We start from the raw sequence: 24,367 nt of genomic DNA, 5'->3' as shown, positions 1-24,367 counted from the left end.
ACCCGATTTCAATCATGAAGAACTATTCACCTCAAGACCACATGATCATCTCTCTCTCTCCTCAATTTTCGGCCAACATAGATCAAGAACCAACCTCAACCAATTTTCATCCAAAATTACTCAAATCTTCATCCTTTAGCATCATAACTACCTAATCAAGGTTTAAGAACTAGCTTACCTTAAAAATGGTGCAAAACCTACGGTGAAAATATTGAGAAAATTGTAATCCAAGCGGCAGTTCCGGTAGTGCTCTCTCGACCGGTGCTCGGTTCCATGGCGTCCGGCAGCTTTGGGTGGCTCACGGTGGTGGCCGGTGCCCGTGGATGGCTGGCGGTTCAAGGCTTGGCCGGTGGTGGTCCGATGATGGCTCGGCGGTGGTGGTGGCGGTAGCGGTGAGGATGGTGGTTTGGCCAAGCTAGAGAGAGAGAGTGAAGTGAGACAAACTTGAAGCTAATAATGAAGAAGATGATGAATAACATTATTAGAATATGGGGAAAAGTACACTAGAAGTGTCATAACTTTTGTACGGCGTTCACTTGAGTGCCATAACTTTCAAAACGTTTACTTAAGTGCCATAACTTTCAAAATCGTTCACTTAAGTGTCATGCGGACCTGGACACCGGAAATGCTGATGTGGACACCGGAAATGCTGACGTGGAAGCCGAAAAGCTGACATGGCACGCCGAAAAGCCGACGTAACTTGCCGGAAAGATGACGTGGCACGCCAGAAAGGCGACGTGGCTCGCCGAAAAAGTTGCTATAGAACTTAAGTGAACGATTTTGCTCCAATGTGGCAATCAAGTGAACGGTTTTTTAAAATTATGGCACCTAAGTGAACGTTTTGAAAGTTATGGCACTCAAGTGAATGCCATACACAAGTTATGGCACTCATGGTGTACTTATCCCTTAGAATAGGTTAGGATATTTTTTTTTTTTTGGCAGATATTTTGGCTAGAATAATTGGTCTTGAAAAGGAAGAGAGAGAATCTTGTGGGGTCCACCAATAACTCATCTCATTTTGCTCTTGAAATCCAAGAAGGGCAATGTGATAATTTGCTTCACAATTGACTTGGTCAATTTTCGGCTACTAGGAGGTAAATGACCGAAATGCCCCTTGACCAAAGTGGAGAAATGGGTATTTCCAAGGATAAATGGGTCTTTTTTCCATTTCCAATCATAATTTTGTTTTTCTCACAATTTGGGGCGAACCACGAAGTAATCGTACTCCGGATGAGGCAACGTCCAAAATTAAATTTTTGGAATCCCTGAAGGTCCGACGTCAAATTTTAATATTCGATTCGAGATCAATCTCGATCAATTGAAATTTCAGTGTATCTCAAACTAACGGGCGGCCTTTAAAAGTTACGCGTATCGATCCGTGATTAATATCACGTTTAAGAATTACTCGAGCTATGGCGACTTTGGTTATCATGTAATCGCGATGGTCAATCACTAGTTCCGATGGACACGATCGTTAGAAAATGATTTAGGGACATTCAAAACCCGTATAAGGTCAAAAGGAATCACCCGTGATCCAAGCGTAGGGTATCACCCAAATCATTCCTTAATCGTTCTAGGATTGGCCTATAATGGTTCAAAATATTCCCTCAACAATTTTCATGGCCAAAGAGTCAATCCAAGATCAAGTTCTTAGGTCCACGTACTTCATTTTCCTAGCTAACCATTCCCATTTGGTTAGTCTTCTCAAGAGAGATCAATTCTGAGTGAGATTTAGCTGAAATACATCAATGAGATATTTCATTCATTCAAAGCTCCGAAAGTGGGTCGGAATACAGGATGCCACAAAGAGACTCGAATTTCTCATATGCGTACTCACGTTTGTGATTGGTTTTAAGTGATTCTCTATAAACTCATAAATTGTCTAAAGCAAACCAATGCTTTTAGCTTATGGGAGATCAGAAAAAAAATAACCGAATCACGTAAAGTCATCTATAAATGTGATGAAATTATGAGGCTCCATGGCTCGCCCCCACATTTAATGGACCACAAATATTAGAATGTACAAATTGCAATGGAAGTTCAGCCCTGGTTCATTTACTAAATGGTTTTCTAGTTATTTTCCTGCTAGATAATGTTCACATATGGATAGATCGATATTGGCAAGTGGCCCTAAAAGGCCTTTTCTAGCTAACCTTTTCATTCTTTCTAACCCAATGTGACATAATCTAACATGCCAAACATTTGCATATATATTCACATTACTGAAATATGCAATTAAAGGACAAACAACCATCAATATTGACATTAAACATCAAAGTTAATGTCTCAAAAATATAAAACCATTCAATACATGTCTAGGACCAAGATCAACAGTTCCAAACTTTGTATCAACACAATCACCATAGAAATTCAAAATATAACCTAACTTAGAAGGACAACAACAAAGACCAAGTTTCACCGAATTACAAGAGCATTGAGGACATCATATAGAAATTGAGTTCGACCACCATGTAAGTCCAATTTACATGTACAGATACCTTTCACCTCAATTCTAGAGTTACTTTTAACATATATCCATCTATTTTCGGCGGTATCCAATGATACTCCATAAATGCTCCTCGATCTATAGCTACATGATCTGTTGCTCTTAAGTCTACAGTTCAAATAGGATGTGACTTAGCAAGCATCACAGTGCTAGAGACAAAAGCATCACTTAAAGCAATTGAATAATATTGCTACTTCTTTTGGCTTAGTGCTTTCACGAGCAAAGTGACACATCTTGTTACAATTGTACCATTTCATCTTGGTCTAGTCCTTCTTCCCACCACGTTTCTTGCATAAGATGGTTTTCACTCTCTTAGGTGCCCGATCGGTCTCTTTCCCATTGTTGTTGAATTTATAGTTCCTCTTGTGCTTGAAGCCCGAAGCCTAGCACGAACAAAATTTAGCAACACAACCATGTGTGGAGGATCTCATGGCCTTTAGGTGCTCATCCTCTAATTCCAAATGATGTGCTATATCATCAAAAGTTATGATATTCTCATTATGTGTCGTGTTGATTTTCATATGATTCCCACTTTTAGGAAGAGACTTGATAATAGCCTAAACTTGTTGTTGATCGCTTAAGGTATGCCTTGCTATTTTGAACTCCCATATCATGTTTGATAATAGGCTTCCTCAATTTAGGAGCATACATACCTCCAAACTTTTCTTTCAGGACAAACCATATTTCCTTAGCGTTATTAAAACTTTCAAACTCACACAAGAGATCATCCTACATACAGCTTAGCAACGTGATGCGAGCAATGCTATATATATAAGCTTGATAAGCTTCCCGATGTCCTCTATGCTGAGAAAAAGTGCCTTGCTCGGGTTCGTCTATGGTGTGGTTGAGAGTTTTCAAAACCTCTTGCTCTTCAAGGATGTATTGAACCTTTCGATGCCAAATATTATAATTGTCATCATTTAGTTTTTCACCTCTATTGAGGTCAGCCACTATGGTCTTAAATGATGTGATTGTAGTCAATTACAACTATATATATTGACAGAATAAGCGCAGAATTAATAATAACACATTTTCATACTAACATATATAATTATTTTGTAGCAAAGAACAACCTAAATAAATTATAACTCGACAAAAGACATTGAAATGAAAGTTCACTATGTTCCCAATTAGCTTCTATGTTACGATTATCTCACCATCATGCATTTAGTTCAACTCGCGCAAAATTTAAGATCTAGGTGAGAATTCCATCGAATTCTACCAATTAACGAACTCCCACTTGAAAAAGTAATCAAGACACATGATCAATTGATCATGTTCTCTCTTAATCATATAGGCATAGCATGATACAAATTTATGCATCGATCATAATCAAATGCGGAATACAAAATAAAGTAATATCCTACCATTGTTCGAGTTTGCATTGAGCTGAAATTACAAGCATCTTGTACATACTAACTATGAACCATGCAAAACATTATCTGTATGTGGTCATTTACATGCAAGTTAGGATATTTATTTCCAAAGCCATAGGAAAATGCAGGTAAAAAATGCAAAAATATGCCAAAATATACGCATATTTAGTGATCCATATGCATTTTTATACCTTTAAAAACTTCAAACATGTACAAAAAAATACCACAATATAAAACATTTCAATATAAACACGCATGTATCAAGAACACCCCAATCGGACCTCACACGCATATTTAATTTCATATATAAAGAAAATATATAAACAAAATTGCATGGAAGGGCAAAATCGAAAATATGTATATCTACAAGGGCAAAATTGTAAAATAATCAGTAAGGGTAAAACTGAAAAATCACGTGGTCAAGGGCATAAAGGCAAAAAAATCACGCGGGGCAAAAATAAAATAAAGTAAATGCCCACCTACGCGCGTGCAATGCACGCGCATCGCAGTGCTCGCGAAAGGGTCACTCGAGGGAGCGCATACGGCATTCCCCGTTGGCCCGCAACCTGACGTTTTTCTTTCTCGACAAGATCGATCACATTATGCGATAAAAGGAAATTTTCTCAGGATAGAAAATCCGCGAAACACACAGGACAAAACGGTTTTCAACATCAAGACTCAACTCTTGTACCCGGTTTTTTTCAACGATTCATTCAAAATTCAGCATAGTAATCAAGTCAAATTCCGATGAAAACAAGACAAAGGTTTTAACTAAGGCTCTGATACTAATGTTGGAATTTAACATCGAAAAATTATACTAACCTCTATCAACGTTCGATTGCAGAATTATTCAGGAATGTGCGTTGAATCACCGACGCATCATTTACGAATTTTCAAACCCACGACGATCCGAATACAATCACGAGCGGAAAGTATTCTTTTTTCACAATGTAAATGCGAACAATTTTGAAAGTAATGATGTATGACTTTTTTTGTGTTTGTGAGAGAGAGAGAGGGAAGTAACGTATGTTCCTTTCTGACATTATTCAAAGTTCAATATCACCCTTATGCCCCTTCATATATTATTTATATCTATTATAGATAACAAGACAGTCGTTCAAAAGGCACCTCTTTGTGGAGCTCTCTCGAATATACCTCTTCATGGACGCACCACAACATGTACGTAAATATAATAGTCATGGAGAACTAGAAAAGGTATCGGGAATGTTTAAACCCGGAATTTTGTTTGTCTAATTTAGTCCTCGAAGTATGTTGTGAGATTTAAATTTGAACCTAAGAACAATACAACAATTTCAGGTAACCTGGCCGTCTCGTTGATGGCTTCGCTTGGACAGTGAGAGTAGCGTTGACAACTCAAGCGGAAGCAACAGCTTTGCTTGAAACCCTTATGCACTTTGCAAACCGAAGAAGTGAGAAGCTTGAACTCCATTTGAGGTGCTCTAAATAACTGAACTATCGGCCTTGTGTTTGTGATTGATAGGTAATCGAAAGTAATCAATATAGGATCCACAACAAAATAATGATGGAAAAATAATTCAATTCATTTGCAATTAGGCCTTGCTCTAGCCTCTTTAGGTTGACTCAACTCAAGTGCCCCCGAATCGCACGGAATGATTCCCAGTCCACCCAAGAGGCATCTTCCCCTCTAGGACTTCGAAAGGGTACTTTTGAAGTCACTTTGATCTGGAAAGTGCTCTTCCTAATAGTGCTCAGCATTGGAACATGGGACCTGTTAGCAAAGCTTCACAGACCATACTTATTGAAGATATTACTGTCTACTCTAGAATCGTCAATAGCGTGACTTTTCGTATTCTTATGGTTGTTGATAGACTTTTCAATTTCCGACAGTCGTCTATCCGACGCGCGTATTTAGTGTCATTATTGTTTTGTAGTTTTTTCAAGAGTCATTATTTGTCATATGTCTCGAGAGTCTTTTAATATTTCGATGTGTAATTCTTGCTATGTATCTAGAAGTGTCTTTTTATGTATCCGGGGTATGTCAAGAGTTATGTTTTTAAGCCTATATAAAGGTGAGTCTTGTAATCGTTTGTGTAAGAAGGTGTAATGAGGGTGAAAGTAAGGTAAATAAAGTAAATTATGGAGTCCATCCATCTCCTCCCTTGACAACTTCTCTTGTATGAGTATTATAAAGAGAATCTTTCACCTTCGATAGTCTTCGATCATCTTGAGGATCGAGACGTGCTTCGCAACTCTGAGCTTCAACAATACTCTGGTCCATTGCAATAGAGAGTCCGGTAATGTTGTTGATTGGATCGCCAAAACCCAGCGAAGAAAGGCCTTACCAAGCAATTGACTCTCCTAGTCTCTTACTTCACTTTGGAATTTACTTTGCTTAGAAGCTTTTGTTTTTTTTTTTTTTTGGGTCGACAACTTAGAAGCTTTTGTTAGGTACTTTCGAACATTGCCTGAACAAATGAGAACACATATTTTCTGAAAAAAAAAAAAAAAGTACCCTCAAGACTATTGTGCAATTAACTCGTGTTCTATTATTGCACTAGTCAAAAGCCTCCATAAATTAGGGGTAAGCATGGGTCTCGAGTAAAACTGAAAATTGGACCTGACCAAGCCTAGAAATTGCTCCAGTAGAAATTGGTCTGGTTCCCAATTTCTAGACTCCTTGGTCCAATTGTAGGTTCTGACGATATTGTGCAACATGGATCCTAGTAGAAACCAAATTGAACTGAGAACTAGAGAACCAGACCAAATCGAGGTAACCCTAAACCTAGAATATCTATGAATCTTTTCACTAATTTTCTTACTAGCAGTATCAAAATTTCGTAATTTCATTGCTACTGTTATTCAATGTGCCCTTCCATTACCAGGGTTAGTTCCAAACTTGCTTTGGTGCAAGTGGAAGAATATTCACCAATTAGAATGCAACGGCAACATATATGTATATTTATTGAAGGAGAAATCCATTATACTATGCACTTTGAAAATCTCAAATTAACTAATCACTAATCTTTTACACTTGTTCCGTTGGTCGGAGCTATAAACCGTGTCCGGAATAAAGTTGGTGAATTGGTGGACGGGTTCGCGAGAATGGTGAGACCGAGCTCTGCCGAGCAAACGGAGACAATGGCAACGGTCGAAACCCTAAAGTACCATCACGCACAAATTGAACAGAAGATGGAGTTGGAGTTAGACTGTGCGCTTTTGATTAAGACACTTCAGGGGTAGATAAGTTGCTCGTGAGAACTGGAGGCAATTATCAACAAGGCCGAAACCTTGCTTCTGGGCTTTAAAGACTTAAAGCTGGCCCACTGTAGTAGAGATTCCAATTGGTTTGCAATCGGCTAGCAAAGGCCTGTAGTAACTGTCTCTTCCTTTTAATTGGGTGCCCAATCCTCTAGAAATTTTATGGGCTTTATTTTGTTCAGATTTTAATCTTTTGTTCTCAACCTTTTGAATTTACTAATGAATTTACTTTTCCAACAAAAAGAAATCTTTACAAGTGTTTCTAGTTCACTCTTCAATTAAACCCTTTCATGTACTCTACATGACAACATAATATGACTTCTCTTATTAGCTTTGATAGATTACTTCATTTATAAATGGTTCTATTTGGGATATGTAGTTTTGTTTGATAGATCAAAAGCTGATCTAGTTTGATCTAGTTTGATCACTTACCAATAAAGAAAGTAAATCTCTTGGAGGCTTATCTAACGCTAGAGTGTCACTTATATTACGGGGTTGAAGGACCCGATTTTCTAATAAATCCGCACATGAGTTTACTTCCCCGAAAATATGTACAAGTTTCACATGTTGGAAATATTATAATACTTTCCCAATATGAGAATTAAAATTATCAATGAAATTGAAAGAGAGAGAATTCAATTCAGAAGAAGGGAAATAATCCCCTCCGAGTCCTACTTCACAATAAGGTTGGGAATGCTAGAAGAAATGATCATTGAGACCCAAAAAATACCTGCTCTTTGGGATAATAAAATTAGGGGAAATTATCTAATATGTCCTAAACTTATTGTGCGGTCAATTCAATCCTAAGCTTTTCAATGTTTTCAATTTAAATCTAACTTTTGCTCGAAATTTCAACAGTCTTTCCGATCAATTTTCGTCAGAAAACGCTAATGTGGGTGTGTACAACGTAGAATGGTTGGCAATGACTGGACCGAAATGTCGGTGATTTCCATCGAAAATTGACCGAAAGGACTACAATGAAATTTCAAGTAAAGGTTTTGGATTAAATTGAAAACATTGTAAGGTTTAAGACTAAAACTGGTAGAATTGGAAAGCTTAGGACTCAATATTTGTACAATAGAATTTACCCCAAAAAAAAAATTTGTACAATAGCTATAGGATTAATTAGGTAATTGTCCCTGAAAAAAAAAATAGATGGACCACACTTTGATGTCGATAGGCAAAGTCCTTTTCGTGGCAAACTCTGCAAGTGCAAAATTTCAAGTGGTGATAAATTTTCAGTGCACTGTGTCACGTCAGGCCTACCTAATTTTCTCTTTGTCTAAATCAACTGACAAAAATCATCTCCTCCTTTTCCAAGTTCATCGAAATTCACTTACCAATTAGAAAGTGGAACTCCCAATGACTTGCTACACAGGATGTAGAATTGCAGATTATGACGTCACATGCGCTCGTTTGTAGAATTATTATTTAGGTATTCCATTATGCTACTGCAATTAATTTCCAAGCTTAGCTTGTTCTCCCGGTGGGACTGGCCCGCCGTTCCTGGTAGCCCAAATGACAAGCTACGGCAACTCGTTCGTGCTCTTTGCCCCGTTACGGGGAATACCGGAGACAACTCCGCACGATCTGCGTTCTGGGACTTCCAAGTGTTGCATGCTTGCGGCCATTCACATGGGTACAAGAAGAGGACGTGAACAATCTCGTCAAGGACATCGAATCATCGTCCGGTCTCCACTAGTCTCAGCGACGAGATCTCCGCTCCCAACAGATTCCCTTGTTTCTGGGGTAGCTTTCGGCAAGAAGTGCAAACAGCAAGACGAGTTCATCTTGTTGCTTCGGGGAAGCCCCAAGCCTGGTGAGCAGGTTCAGCTAGCCGGGCTTTTCCCTTCTGTACGGTTTCTAATTTACGTTAATGGGATGCAATTTAATTTAAGGGTGCCTTTGATTCATGAAAAGCTCGAGATTTGAAAAATATTTCTTAAAAAATAATTAGTTATACTCTTAGAAAAATTTGTTAACAAAAAATGTTTTCATTATTGATAACAATTTATGCCGACCTAGTCTCGTGAGTGAAGAAAATAGTTTGCGTTTGTTGACCTCCTCTCCGAGATATAGCATGAATGTGCTATAGTGTCTCCCCATCTGGTAAACAAATCACTGGTTCTTAGTGAAAATTTGCAAAAGAAGATTCTCTTTCATCTGGTTATATTGCTATTTTAACGAAGAAATGATTTTGTGAGTGAAAATGCTGACATCAAGTTTTGAGTCATTATCTTGTTTGTTTATATTCCTTTTTGAGAAAATTATCCAAAAAGCCCTAAATCTATTGTCCTTTTTGTAACACCCTGTAAATAGTTCTAAATAAATAAGAATTAGACAAAATGGATTAGAAAGCTGACTCATGCGATGGGAAGTAGCGGATGATTTGGACGCTTTTACCGAACCAATTATCAAGTCCTTATTTTTCAGCTAGCTATCACGGGCCGGCTCGGCCCAACTCTTTTTGGACAGTTTTTCTTGTAATTTCAGCCAGCCATCGTGGGCCACAAAGCCCAAACTGCCAACTCATGAGAACTTTCACTGGCCCACATTTTATTTGATTTTATAGCCCACGTGCAGCCTTAAGTTGTGGAGAACAGGGACTCATTTTTCGGCTGCTCACAGACTCCCTCGCTGATATCGTTGCCCGCGAATCTCTCCTCCTCCTCCTCTACCGGTTCAGCACCCTCGACCGACCAGACTTCAAGCAACTTCTTGACAATCGGCAAACGCAAGCTCGGCTACGACGACGTCCAAGGCAAGTGGTTTCTAACCCATTTACTAGTTTCTTCAATATGAGTGCAGCCGGTGAGCAGGGCGGCTGAGAGTCGTCGGTTTGGTCGCGGCTAGGGTGTAATGGAAGATAGGGTGTCAAAATGATTTGTTCCATGTCGGATAGGAACGATGAGTATTGCAAACTGGTGACGCATTCACGTGGGGACAGAGGCATCGGAGGGTGGTAGGGTTCGGGTCTCCCTGTCCGGCAAGGAAGTCACAAATTTTTACTCAATGTTACGCGGGCTAGAGGCACGGGTTAGACCGGGAAGTAGATGTTGCTTTGCATTGACGTTGATTGGGAGGTACCAGGGCCGAATCTGACTTGTGGTGGCCATTGTTCTTTAACTGCTAAGCTGGAGTTTGATCATCTTGGGTCATTAGTCAGGTGACGTTGGGTGTAGTGATGCATAGTTGAAGGAATGCGCTCATGGTGGTGGACGGCTGCAGAGTAAATAAGAAATATGCCTAGCTTCGCCGCGGGACTTAAACTAAAGCTGTAGAATTCGTGGTTGGTATGATGATCTTGGTTGTTAGATGTGGGTCACACGATCATGGGGAGTTGGTAAATGATGGGCAATCGTCGTGGGTTGTTGTTGAGATGAAACGAAGTGGAAAGGCGCAGGCGAAGTGTCGAAATATTTTCGAGTGGTCTTGGCGAGCGGAAATTTTTAAATTCTGATCAATAAGGAATCTACTTGCCTCTTGATTTGCACCCGTAGCTTTTGGATTAGCAATTATATTCTGGATTTAGATAGGTTTGTCAATGGGTTTTCACTTTTAGTCCTGGAATCGTCTATTGTGTGTCGAACTTTGACGAGGCTACGAATGTGTTTTGGTATTTAATTCGTGAATCGGTAGTTGCACGTCGGAAATCAGTAATACATGCTGTAACTTTCACTAAAGTATGCTGGAGATGTACGAAAATCTGCTGGGTTTAGGTACACGTGCTGGAAATTGATAAAATGTATGTTGTATTCGGGTTATATATGCCAAAACTGGGAGTATATGTGCTGAACGTGATCCTAAATAGGCTGTATATGCACCAAAAATGTGCTGGACACTACTGTGGAGGCTGTTTTGTGATGGACTATGTGGCTAGGAGCTGTTATATGTCTCTTCTTGTTGTAATGAGTGATAATTATGACGAAAGTAGGATGCGATTATTGAAAATGCTTGTTGGAAGTTGCTGCCTTCGCATTGCATTTCACAATTAATCGGCCAAAACGTGATAACACGCGAATGTTAAAGTTACGACGAGTACATGGGTTAGCAACGCAAGTGACTACTCCGTGTATTTGAGATACGAAGAGGTCCTTCTAGGTTAGTTTAATTCACACGTTGTGTTATCTATACTGTGGTAAAGTTTATTGTAGAACACGTCATGACATGACATAAATCATGCATTGGTACCATTCATGGGCATAGTCTTGCATCTCGCGAACAAGAACCGACTAAGGTTCGCGGAAATAAGTTGTGTGCTCATATGAAATTACCCCATGGAGTGTATGGGAAGACCTGCCTGTGTGATCCGGGTGATCTTGCTATGTGATCCGGACGGGTTTCTGAGGCGATACGAGATGCTTTGCAATTGCATGGTTACCACTATCAAGACACAATAGTGCCAATTGATATGCATCTCATATATGTGTTCATGAGCATGAGCTATGGCATATCATATGTAATCGATTTCTACTTGGGGTGTGTTTCGTTCACGTCGACACTATGATTGGATAGCTTTACAACTCGATGTCTCCTTGAATTACTGATGCATGACTTATCATTGGGGGAATTAGTCAGTGGTTTAGAATTCAACTTGCTAAGTTTATCTCATTCCCTATTGTTGACATTTGTTTTTTTTTTAGGTAAGTGACATGCACTTGTTAAGGGGTCGGGAGCTAAGGTCTAGTGTCGGGCTGCTACAGATGGCACCAAAGGACGAGGATCAAGGGTACGGGTCATCACACTTTTCTCCAATCAAGTCATAAATCTTTTAATTATATATTTTGAGTTTTAAATATTTTCACTTTGCTAATTAAGTCCATCCGGATAACTTTTATCAGAAATCACGGAGTTGATGCTAACCGTTTTAAGTGACACGATCGGTATTGACATAAATATTTCTAATAAAATTTAATATTTTTTCGAATATTTTTATTTTCATTTTTTACAACTGCGGCCACGCGAGATCCCCGACCAACCATTGCTGGCCACAAGCGAGAGGCTAACACCCTTGCCTGGTCTGGGCAAGGGCCACGATATTTTTGCATAATCCTAGAGCAAAAATAGAGAGATCCAACGATATGAAGGCTCATGAAAATTAGGAAAATTTTTAAATAAAGATCCAAAGTGCTCTTATTTTTTCAAATAAGGGCCTCAAATGGACCTTATTTCAAAGAATGGCCCGGTCAAAGAGCATTTTTGTTTCTTATTGTTTTATTTTTTTTACTTTTGTTATTTTTTGGTTTTCCTTTTCTTTTCTTTTTTTCTTTTTCTTTCCCCTCCTTAGCCATTGCTGGCCTCGGACGAGAACTGCCCACGTCGCCATTGGGCAGGGGTCACACTCTCCTTGAAGGGAAAAGAGAAAGAAAAAAGAAAAGATTATGAAAACAAGAAATGAAAACAAATGAAAAAAATTTAAATCGATTAAATACGAAAATACCCTTCGCCTAGACCTTTCTTTAAAATAAATAGGGCTCTTCATGTAATTCTTTAATACAATGCCCACTTCAGGCCCCGAAAAATATGCAAACCCTTGGATTGTGGTAGTAGTATGACCTATATGATAATCTTACAAAAGAAAATTCAAACTTATTTCTCATGAGTTATTGATATGCCAAACTTTAGAGGTAAGTACACATGAAATGTCACCACTTTTGTACTATGCTTATTTAAGTGTCATAACTCTTTTTTTCTCTCGCTCACTTGAGTATCACAACTTTTAAAAATTGATCACTTGAGTGTCATCGGCAATTTAGCTTGCCGGAAATCCTAGTTGGATGCTAGAAAGTTTGACGTGGCATCGTGAGCATGTTTTTTTTTAAGTTTATAATATTTTTTGGAATATTTTTTTTGTATATATTTTGAAATTTTTCATTTTCCTCTATATTTTTTCTGGTTTTTGACATTGGCCGGCGAGGGTCACTAGAAAACAAAAAATAAAAAATAAAAAAGAGAGAGAAAAGAAAAATAAAAAATAATATAAAATAATGATAAAAAAATTCCCGTGTGACAAAAAACTAAAAAAAAAGAAATCCACATCCTCAAGTGATCGATTTTGCTTTACTTTGACACTTTAATAAGCGAAAAAAATTATGACACTCAAGTAAGCGCCGTATATAAATTGTTGCGCCGTACGTAAATTGCTACATTTACGGTGTACTTACCCTTCAAACTTTCTTTTCGTTTTATCAATACATCGGATTTGCACTAATAGCCGAGAAATACTTTTCTTAGACTTCGGTTCCTATGGCCATTAGAACTCTGACTCAACAACGTCGTGGCGTTGCTAATCCAACATGCCTACGCTCTTGGTCAACCTAGCAGTGGGTATCCGGTGTCACTTCATCGGTTTCCTTAGCGTTGTCCACCGAATGGTGCAATGTCGGATCTTGAACAGCTATTATGGAGGGTTTTTTTCCAAATTAATTTTTTTTAAAAATATCTACAAAAATATTTTTTAAAAATAAATATTTACAAATTTGGGCCTCGCTCGGCGATTAGAGTGCCAAGCGAGGCCCGCTCGGCAGCTGGGCTGCCGAGCAAGGCCCATACCGGGCCTTTTTTTTGTATTTTGTTTTAATTATTGATACTTATAATATTATATTTTTTTTCTTGTGAAGCTTATCTTTATAACATAATTAGCAATAATTAATGTAAAAAATTATTAAGATATATAATTAATAAATAATGTTGTAATTATGTAATTAATTTAAAATATTCATAAAATAAAATTTGTAAGATATATGAAAAAAATGAGATTTTCATGATATATTCATTTATTAGATAAACAGAAATCTAACCGAAAGACGAAATGGTAATGTGTCAAGAACCGGCGGATCGGGTCGACGACATCAGATCGGGCTCAAATTCGGTCGACCGAAGCGAAACGGCATCCTAATTAATATTCACCGCCGTTGACGGTAATGTACGATGGATTTTTGCGATTCGGGATCGTCTAGATGTGTTTTTCTATTTTTTTAGTATTTTCGGGATTTATTAAAGAGAAATGTTTGTTAATTTTGGATTTTGATATTTAAAATCCTACGAGGGCTAGGTTTAGGGTTAACATCCTATAAAAGGTGTTATTATAATATTTTTGAGAACGATGATTATTATTGAATTTTGAGATTTTTCTTTTTAATAAATCCTAAAAATACTAAAAAAATAGGAAAATCCATCTAGACTATTCCCAATCACAAAAATCTATCGTTCCTCACCGCCAACGTCGGTGAATATTGATTAGGACGCCGTTTCGCTTCAGCCGACCGAATTTGAGCCCGATCCGATGTCGTCGACTCGATCCGCCGGTTCTTGACACATCACCGTTTCACTTTCCGATTGGATTTTTGCCTCTCCAATAGATGAATATATCATGAAAATCTCATTTTTTCATATATCTTACCAATTTTATTTTACGAATATTTTAAATTAATTATATAATTATAACATTATTTATTAATTATAGATCTTAATAAATTTTTACATTAATTATTGCTAATTATGTTATAAAGATAAGCTTTACAAGAAAAAAATTATAATATTATAAGTATCAATAATTCAAAAAAATACGAAATTAAAAAAAAAAGGCCCGATATGGCCTTGCTCGGCGATGGGGCTGCCGAGCAAGAGCCGCTCGGCACCCCAACCGCCAAGCGAGACTCAAATTTGTAAATATTTATTTTTAAAAAATAATTTTGTAAATATTTAAAAAAAAAAATAATTTGGAAAAAAATCCTATTATGGACAGAAGTCTAGTGGAGTCTTTTTTTTCCCTTGTCATTAATAAAAAAATTAGTTAATTTTTTTTTGGTAAAAAAAAATTAGTTAATTGAATCGGACGGAATTTATGATGGCACAGAAAATGCGTCGATAAACCGACCCGTTAAAAAAATGCGTCGATTTCCTGTTGACCCGTTCCCCGGTCCAGAACGACCCGGCCCGTTACGCTCACCTCACCGCCATCACGACGGGTCGCCATAGAAACCTAGCTCTTCCGTCTCCCCCACCCATTTTCACGGGCACCTGCCAGAAAGAACGACCTTCCAGCCACAGAGAGAGAGAGAGAGAGAGAGAGAGAGAGAGATGGCGCAGTACGAGGAGGAGAATAGCGAGTTCTACGTGCGGTACTACGTGGGTCACAAGGGGAAGTTCGGGCACGAGTTCTTGGAGTTCGAGTTCAGGCCCGACGGGAAGCTGAGGTACGCCAACAACTCCAACTACAAGAACGACATCATGATCCGCAAGGAGGTCTGGCTCACTCCCGCCGTCCTCCGCGAGTGTCGCCGCATCATCGCCGAGAGCGAGGTTTCTTCCTTTTCTCTGTCTCGCTCTGGTTTGGGTTTCTAGGGCTTTTTTTTGTCTGGCTCCGTTGATTTTGCTTCGTTCTCGCGTGATTTTTGCTCGGATGTGCTGTGCGATCGGATGTGGAGGTTGTGTTCGTTTGCATTGTTGGTTCTATTCCGTCCCTTTTTGGCGTCTAGGGTTTTCCTATGGTGTAGGGCTTGGATTTAATGGGGGAAAAATGGAGTTCTCATAAATGATTTGGACAATCTGTTTTTTGGGATTTCTCTTTTCTTCTTTCTGGTTACTCATTAGCCTGCCAATGCTAGAGGTTCACTGTATAGCTCTCTGGATTGACCTTTTGTTTCCTTTTAGTGCTGTTTATTGGAAACTGGTTTTATCAGTTCTTTAGCTGAGCATTTTTGGGAGGAAACAGCGTCGGCCTGTTCTTGCTAGGAACTGTCCTTTGCACATTCTGTGATACTTGGATGGTTCCTCATGTTTAGGACATTGTTGGGCAAGGATCTTGGTGGTCAGAGTGTTGGATTATCCGTGCATTTTTTGTGGTGTAGATTTGATTTTTCCTTTTTAAGTTCTGAGTGCATGAAACGCAAGAGATAATGAGAGCCTTTGTGATGATGAATCGCAAATGGTATGTTGCTTTCTGGGATTGTCTGAGGATTTAAATTATTTCTTCAACCAAGGTTCTGGTCAGTGGTAAATCTGAGGCCTGGCAGCTGGACACTGACCGGTGATGATTTTGGTTTGATTGTGGTCAGCAGCCATTAATTTCCATTAGCTTCAGGGTAGTACTCATTGCTAGGTCACTGCCAACTTTCAAATTTCGTTTCTTATGGATCTGATGAGATCCGTTGAAAACTTCTGTATCCTTAAATTTGGAGATTTGGCAATTGGAATCATATGTTTGATGTTACTAAATGCCAATTAATGACTGAAGCATTTGCCCTCTGTAAATGTGATGCTCGCTGTGTGTGACAGATAGACAGACAGACACACAAAAACACACACACGCGGGTTAAAAAGCATTGATATGGTTGGCCTTGTGTTTATTCAAGAAGGAATTTGTCTTTTAAGCAGAAAGTTTTCGCCTTTATTCTGAATAACTTATCACTTACGAGCATATGAACATATTAGGAAAACAATTATTTAATGAAAGAAATATATGGCTTTGTTGCCCTTCTCCTTTTTGTCTCCGAAGTTCTGCGTTCCACAGTCCAAATATAAATGGAGAGGAGATGCTTAGAAGCTCAATAAGTTGGGACAATTCTGCCTATGTTCTCAGCTCCTCATCTGAAACTGGTAGTAGAGAACGGCAGAAAAACAATATGCAGAAAGCTGGTAATAGTGTCTTTAAGACATTGGCAATGATTGTTCTTGTCTGAGATGATCTTTGCGCCATGGTGAAGTTTTCATTTGTGATACCATTCCTCTAACTACTTGCCATATGTTCAGTGGGGAGGAAATGCTTTTTTTTAAGCATATGTTCTTGGTATTCTCCATGGACTTTTCCCACTTCTTTATGAATTTCTCATGTATGCTTATTATACCTGTCCATGCATATACTGGTTTTTGCTGTCATAGATTATCTTTGTGCCATAGTAGCACTTCATTGGTGATACCAATCATTTAAGGGCTTCACATACTTCAAACCCATTTTGCTTTGGTTTTTTATCTTGCTACTGAGATATATTTGTTAGCCCATTGGTACTCCTTGAGGTTAAGTTTTGGGATTTATTTTATACTACTGTAAGTGTTGTCCTCCTTTCAGAATGGATCAGTTACCTGTATATATATTTTATCTTTTAATGATTAGTTGTATCTGATCGCTTCTTTCTTTAGCATAGTTATAGCACATTTCTTTTCGGTGTATAATTTGGGTAAAATTGACTGTCTTTTAGATTATGAAGGAAGATGATAGTAACTGGCCAGAACCTGACCGTGTGGGACGGCAAGAACTTGAGATAGTGATGGGGAATGAGCACATTTCCTTCACTACCTCGAAGATTGGTTCCCTTGTTGATGTGCAGACTAGCAAGGACCCTGACGGGCTTCGGATATTCTACTATCTTGTTCAGGTTTCTCTTCTTCTGCTTTCATTTGTTTGGCACTCCTTTCTCATGTTATGGTTGGTATGTAACGCTTTGATGTGTGTCTCCTATGATGAATATGTAGTTTCATTGCCTTTGCGATGATTTCGTTGTATTGCTATTCTAGTTTTATGGTGGAATTCACGTGTTTTCCTTGCCTGCCTTAATTTTTATTTGTGTCCTTAGGAGTTCTTGGTCACGTACAACTGGCATATTCATTTATTTTATCGGGGATACTAACACAAATGATCCTCGAACTTTGGCCCAATGTACACTGTTGTGACATATTATTCATGAATTTTGGTCTAATGTACAATGTTGTCCCTAGACTTTTAATTTGTTCATGTGGCCCTTGATATAATGAAAATTTCTAATGTAGTCCCTAAACTATATGAAAATGATTCAAAGTTCAGTAAGTGTATTGAACAAGTTGAAAGTTTAGGGGCGGCATTGCACATTAGACCTAAATTTAAGGACCACATTGAATAAGTTAAAAGTTTAGAGACGATATTGCATATTGGACTAAAGTTCATACACCATTTTTGTCATTTTCCCTTTTCTCAGACACCTGATTACCCAGAACATTTTCTTTTCCATTTCTTTGGTGTTTCTGTTGCTCGTCTTGCTTGAAACCTGACTGACTGTTCTAACATGTTTAATGCTTATACTGGATTTACACCACTTGGCTTTTTAAGCGTTTTCCAGTTATATGCAGATATTCTGCGGCATTTGGTTTCATTTTAAGGTTTTAAAGGCTGGTTTTCTTTGATTGGCTGTTTCTAAGAAATCAGTGAAGCTGTCCTCTTTCAGCTTATATACTCAATAAAAAATTACCCTTCTTTAAATCTGCAATATAGGCTCTTGTATTGCCATAACTGATGTGAAAATAGAATCCACTAATTTCCTATTTGAAGTTCATGTATTAGCAAAGTGAGGAGTCAGATAATGAATTCAAATACTGTCACCAGCATGTATAATTCACGTGGAATGTCAAATGTTTTGTTTCTGTCTGTATTGAAAGCTTTTATCTGAAAGGTTTATTGAGTTGAGTTATCCTGTATGAAAAGGATGAGGAGGAGGAACTTGCCACATCAAGAACCCTTCACCCTCTCCAATAATTTGATGCTGCTTAAACCACGAGTAACTTTGGTTAGTTAAGGTTTACTTTAACAGTCTTCCCATATCTTTCTTTCTCTGAGCAGTATACACGAGAGTCTCGGGACTGTTTGAGCTAGAGAAAAGACAGATGAAGCCAGGGGCTTCACCTCTTGAATCTATTTATATATGTTGATGTTTCTTTTCAAATTCATGCATTCTATCATCCCGTCAACTATGTTTAAGGCAACAGGAGAATTATGCTATGTCAACTCTGTCAAACAACTCACATTTATGAGTTCGTGATAATAATTGAAATACTTATGGTGCAGGACTTGAAATGCTTTGTGTTCTCTCTCATATCTCTCCACTTCAAGATCAAGCCAATATAAAGAGACGTCTTCAAAGCATGTGGCTTCCAATTGTTTGGTCCTTTTGGCAGTAGCCTCGTGGTATGTCTTCATTGATTGAGCAGCATGCATAGTTTGGTAGTTTGCACTTTGAGTATGATTGGTGGAATCTCCTTGTTGAGTTTTGGGTATGTAACTAAAAGATGCTTTAACTCGAAATGCCAGACCTCTTTGATGCTCTCTCTCTCTCTCTCTCTCTCTCTCTCTCTCTCTCTCTCTCTCATGCACTCGTGTGCGCACCGTGCTGGCTTCTCTTTAACTCGGAGGAGGAAAATGGTTGTCCTCTCATCAATTCGGCTTCCATAAGATTTGAGTTCTCGGGTGATCAGTAAGGGGCTAGTCAAGCTAATTCTTGTTTCTTTGGCACTTAGTGTTGGGGCAAATCGCGTATATACTATCCAATTTGCACAGCTAGTCAAGAAAGGATTGCTCTTGCGCAAGCTGCGGATGGTGTCTAATCTGTTTTGAAGATTAGTGACAGCTGCTCCTAGTTTAAGTTGGGGCAAATCGCATCTAAACAGAGCCTTAGATTTTATTTGTTTCAAGGGAAATTAATGATTTGAAAATTATTTTTCTAAAAACAATTCCTTATATCGCATAAAAAGTGAATAAACAAAAATATTACTTTTTTTTTTGTCTGGTTCTATCATATCATATTTTATTATAAAAGGCACATTGTCTGCAGTTTGCGAAATTATGCTCGCTCACTCATTCGTCTCCACTTCTAAGTCCCCTTCGAGAAGGTGAGGAATGACCTGCCCATCTCCTCTTTTTTCAAGTGAGAAGGGTGGCCATTGAAGCAACCTCAAGTGATTAACAAAAAAACATATTTAGATATAAATTTTTATTGATAGCGTAAATATTTTTCATTAACTAATTATTTTAAACTATACAAGCTATTATTTTCAAAAAATATTTTTTAAATTAGCCATTTTTTGTGAACTTTTGACGTTTCCAGAGACGAGGTGAATTTGTATATAATTAAATTCAAAGGAAACAAAATAAGAATGCAAAAATGTAAAAAAAAAAAAAACAGAGAACCAAATATCAAAATTAAAATGTTGTAATACCAAAGGTGGGCGTCATCTCTATTTTTTTTTTTTTTTTTTTTTTTTTTGGGACAGAATCATTACTTAGAATGGTGTGAGGGCAAATTGAAAAGGATTTCAAAAACATGTACTTAAAAAAATAGCAAGCCGAAGCACCGATCTCTATTCAACACGTGACGAAACCGGGGTAGATGCATCGATCTTCCCTTTGGAGCATCACTTTGATATTTTCAATATCAACCCACTGCGCCGTTTGTTTTTCCTCCTTTTTCCTTTAATTCCATGTCAAATTTTGTGCTACTTGCTTCCTTTCAAAAATTGCAAACTGGCTCAAGAAAATTTAGGGTTAATGCCACAAAAAACCCCAAACTGGTACGTCGGTGATAAATTTACCCCAAATTAATTTTTTGACCACGAAAAACCCCAAACCGGTATACCTGTGACAAATCTACCATCCGTTAACTTCCATTAAATTTTCCGTTAAATTTGCCGACGTGGATGACACGTCTGCCTTGGTACACCGACGTAGACTAGGTCCACATGGAAATAACTTGATTTTTTTAGTAAATAATAAATTAGGTTTTTTTATAAGAAATACTAACTTAATTGACGTTCTTCAATTAACTCATTTTCTCTCCACACAAAAAAACCCTAGCCCCTCGGTTCATCTTCTCCAATATCAACCCACTGCGCCGTTTGTTTTTACTCCTTTTTCCATTAATTCCATGTCAAATTTTGTGCTACTTGCTTCCTTTCAAAAATTGCAAACCGGCTCAAGAAAATTTAGGGTTAATGCCACAAAAAACCCCAAACCGGTACGTCCGTGATAAATTTACCCCAAATTAATTTTTTGACCACGAAAAACCCCAAACTGGTATACCTGTGACAAATCTACCATCCGTTAACTTCCATTAAATTTTCCGTTAAATTTGCCGACGTGGATGACACGTCCGCCTTGGTACACCGACGTAGACTAGGTCCACATGGAAATAACTTGATTTTTTTAGTAAATAATAAATTAGGTTTTTTTATAAGAAATACTAACTTAATTGACGTTCTTCAGTTAACTCATTTTCTCTCCACACAAAAAAACCCTAGCCCCTCTATTCATCTTCTCCAACATTCCCTCTGACGAACGAGAGTATTTCGACAATCCAGACTCCTCCATTCCACATCGCCACAAGCTCGATTCATCTCTTCCCATCGCCACCTCTGCCTTGCTCGGTCGCAACCTTGGGTGTATGTCATAGGTTTCATTTTGTCAAGGTAGGAAAAAGAGATTCCTCCATTCGACGTCGCGTTCGAGATTCTGTCTTGCCAAGAACCCTTCAAAACGCATATTTGGTTGCTTCGTTTGTTATTGATTTGTACCAAACTTGGCCCTACATGATTTACTGCTTGTCCGGAAATCTGCGTGCTTAGGTATTGCTCTTGCTATGTTGGGTGTTCATGTTAGTTCTTGTCTTCATTGTGTGTCGAAATTATAACACGAAACTTAAATGTGAATGGTATGATTGATTCGTGCACCACATGCTCGATGAAATGTCGGAACCAGATTCACTTGTGTTTGTCACTGATTTCAGGTTTATTTTGAGTGTGATTGTACGTGACTTATATGAGAATTCACTTTTTTGCTTGTATATAGAACTCGAAAAATACCAAGTAGCTTGTTTGCAGAACTCGATCTTCTCATCTCCTTTGTCAAACTTGATTATCCCATATTTGCTAGTTATGTGTGAGAGATTTTCACAAAAATAATTAATTTTTTTGTTGTTCTCTTGCAGATGTCTAATGAATTTTCAATTACACTTAACCTGGGTGGAATTATGGAGTTTGGAGCCATCACTTGCTAATGATATATATGCTAGTTTTTCGTAATGCCAAAGTAAATGTTGATATGGTTTGACTTCTTATAGGTCCTACAAGGATATGAATTATATGTATCCGAAGCCACATGAAATTCATATTTGAGGGTGAACATTTATTTTTCTTAAGGAAAATTTAATCTACTGTGACTAACATAATAACATAATATTTTTCCCTTAATTTTAGATGCCTGGCGGTAACATGGTGCAAGAAATTCGTTGAGGTGGTGCAAATCATATAGTGGATATTTCAAGCCAAGTTTCTGGACCCTCTCAAACTCAACAATCTCAAAGTGAAGCAAGGCAATGAATCTGGTGGAAGAGTTGGATGTCTAGTGTAAAGCTTGTTTTGTAAAGCTTGTTCAAGTCTAGCATATATTGAACTTTTTTTGAATGGTAGTGATATGGAACATGTTTTTGGACCTCTGTTGTCCGGTGTAGACTCTGCCTCTTTTGGGTTGTTAGCTGGTTGGATGTTTGGTGTAGAGGCTATTTTGTAAAACTTGTTCAAGTCGGATGTAAATACTGTTTTGTAAAGCTTGTTCAAGTACATAGAACATGCTTTTGGACCTTTAGCATGTAAAGGATATTTTGTAAAGCTTATTCAAGTATATAAAACATGCTTTTGGACCTCCAGTGGAGGCCGATGCCTTTATTTAGTTGTCCGAAGTGTGGGGTTGTTTTCATTTTGAGAGTAAGTTCATGCTGTGACATTTCCCATGCAAGCTTTGTGGCTTTAAACGTGAAAAAAAAAATTGGCTTTAAATGTTAAACGAAGGTAAATTTTACTGATGACGATCACATTATGATGCACTTTTTTATTTGTCAAATGCTTAGGTGCACTTGAAAACAATCAATATGTCCAAAATAACATCCAGGATGTATTTGCCAAAGAAATTAACAAAAAAATCGCAAAGTATACAAAAGTGTAAGGGTAAATCTGTCATATGTGTACCAGTTTGGGGTAAATTTGTCACAAATATACTAATGTGGAGTATATTTGTCACAAATGTACCAGTTTAGGGTAAATTTATCACAAATATACTAGTTTGGGCCTTTTTGTGCTATTAATCATGTGAGATTTTCACGTAGACTTAGTTCACGTCGGCGTGCCAAAGCAGACGTGTCATCCACGTCGATAAATTTAACGGTGAAATTTGACGGAAGTTAACAGAGGGTAGATTTGTCACATGTGTACTAGTTTGGAGTTTTTCGTGGTCAAAAAATTAATTTGGGGTAAATTTGTCACAGATATATTAGTTTGAGGTTTTTCGTGATATTAACCCGAAAATTTATGAACAAGTGGAACAAGAAGTCCCTTAATTGAACTGTTCATCATTCCAAAGTTGCAATTGTACTTACAGCGTTTGGGCAAATATTAAAGAAAAGAAGAAAGAACATGAGTGTCCCATGACTAAATTTATTATTTTCTCTTCTTTCAATTGAAGTTCATAAGGAAATAAAAAGCAAATTGTTGATCTGCTCACGAGAGAGAGAGAGAGAGAGAGAGAGAGAGAGAGAGAGAGAGAGAGAGAGAGAGAGAGAGATAAATTTCATATTTCTTAGAATTAAGCTTATAAAATCATTTTTATCTCTTGTACAAATCTAAAATAAATCTCTTTAGAATGCAAAAATAAATGTGTAGTAGTGCTCCAAAGCACCTCAAATGGGTGTCTAGGCAAGGCGCACTCCATGAGTAACATCTATCTTAATTTTATTCGGTTCTCAATTTCTTTTGAAAATTTTTTCCTATTATCTTTCCATTTTAATTGAACCAAATTTGTTCCCTTTTAGCTCAAGAGGCATGTAATTCCCTTCAATACAACCAAAATCTCTTATTCTCATGATGACCAAGTATTCTTCTGGAGAGTTGAGAAGCAGATATTCAGGACCTGGCTTTTCGTTGCTGTAAAGTGGTAAAGGAGAGGTCAAAATTAGTTAATTCGAGAGAGAAACTCATTCAAATAAAAGGGAGTTGCCAGCCGAATGACAATCGTCTAAATAAATTTTATGCTGATTTTTGCATATCAAATGAAAAAATGGCCCTCACCTGAGACCGGTGCAAGTTGAGGCCGGGTGAGGGAGAGAAAAAAGAAAAGGAGAAAAGAAAAAGGGAAAAAGAAAAACAGAAAAGATAAAAATAAGAAAAATATTCAAGAAAATATTTAAATAGTAATAAAAAAAAATATCCATACTAGTGCCAGCAGTGCCATGAAAGACGGCCGGTATCCACATCAACGATTTCGGGCCAATAAGATTAATTGACAGAAGGTGAAAATGTCTAAGACTGAATTGACAAAAATACTAAAGATTTAGGGCTCTTAACAATTTTCCCGGCTTTCGTTGGTGTAAGGTAGCAAAGGAGAGGTCAAAGTGGGTTCAATGGAGGGAGAAACTCAATCGAATGAAAGGGGGTTGCAAGCCGAATGACAATACTA

At 37.8% G+C, this 24,367-nt stretch overlaps 1 protein-coding gene across 1 annotated transcript; it reads left to right on the top strand.

The window, feature by feature from the left end:
• The first annotated feature begins 15,112 nt into the window (after positions 1-15,112).
• Positions 15,113-19,201, top strand: LOC115727704 (protein mago nashi homolog). The gene is made up of 3 exons (XM_030657971.2): positions 15,113-15,426; positions 17,322-17,498; positions 18,938-19,201. Exons 1-3 carry the CDS (start codon positions 15,205-15,207, stop codon positions 18,995-18,997), a joined length of 459 nt encoding a protein of 152 aa, XP_030513831.1. The 5' UTR covers positions 15,113-15,204; the 3' UTR covers positions 18,998-19,201.
• Positions 19,202-24,367: the final 5,166 nt, after the last annotated feature.

The sequence above is a fragment of the Rhodamnia argentea genome, chromosome 9 (genome assembly GCF_020921035.1).
Source record: "Rhodamnia argentea isolate NSW1041297 chromosome 9, ASM2092103v1, whole genome shotgun sequence".
Taxonomy (NCBI): Eukaryota; Viridiplantae; Streptophyta; class Magnoliopsida; order Myrtales; family Myrtaceae; genus Rhodamnia; species Rhodamnia argentea.
This window is presented reverse-complemented; position numbering and strand designations above follow the sequence as displayed.

Bases quoted from the DNA above. Each gene is read 5' to 3' on its own strand.
- LOC115727704 (XM_030657971.2), top strand. From the start codon at position 15,205: ATGGCGCAGTACGAGGAGGAGAATAGCGAGTTCTACGTGCGGTACTAC. The intron at 15,427-17,321 runs GTTTCTTCCTTT...ACTGTCTTTTAG, and splicing joins GCATCATCGCCGAGAGCGAG to ATTATGAAGGAAGATGATAG. The intron at 17,499-18,937 runs GTTTCTCTTCTT...CTTATGGTGCAG, and splicing joins TATTCTACTATCTTGTTCAG to GACTTGAAATGCTTTGTGTT.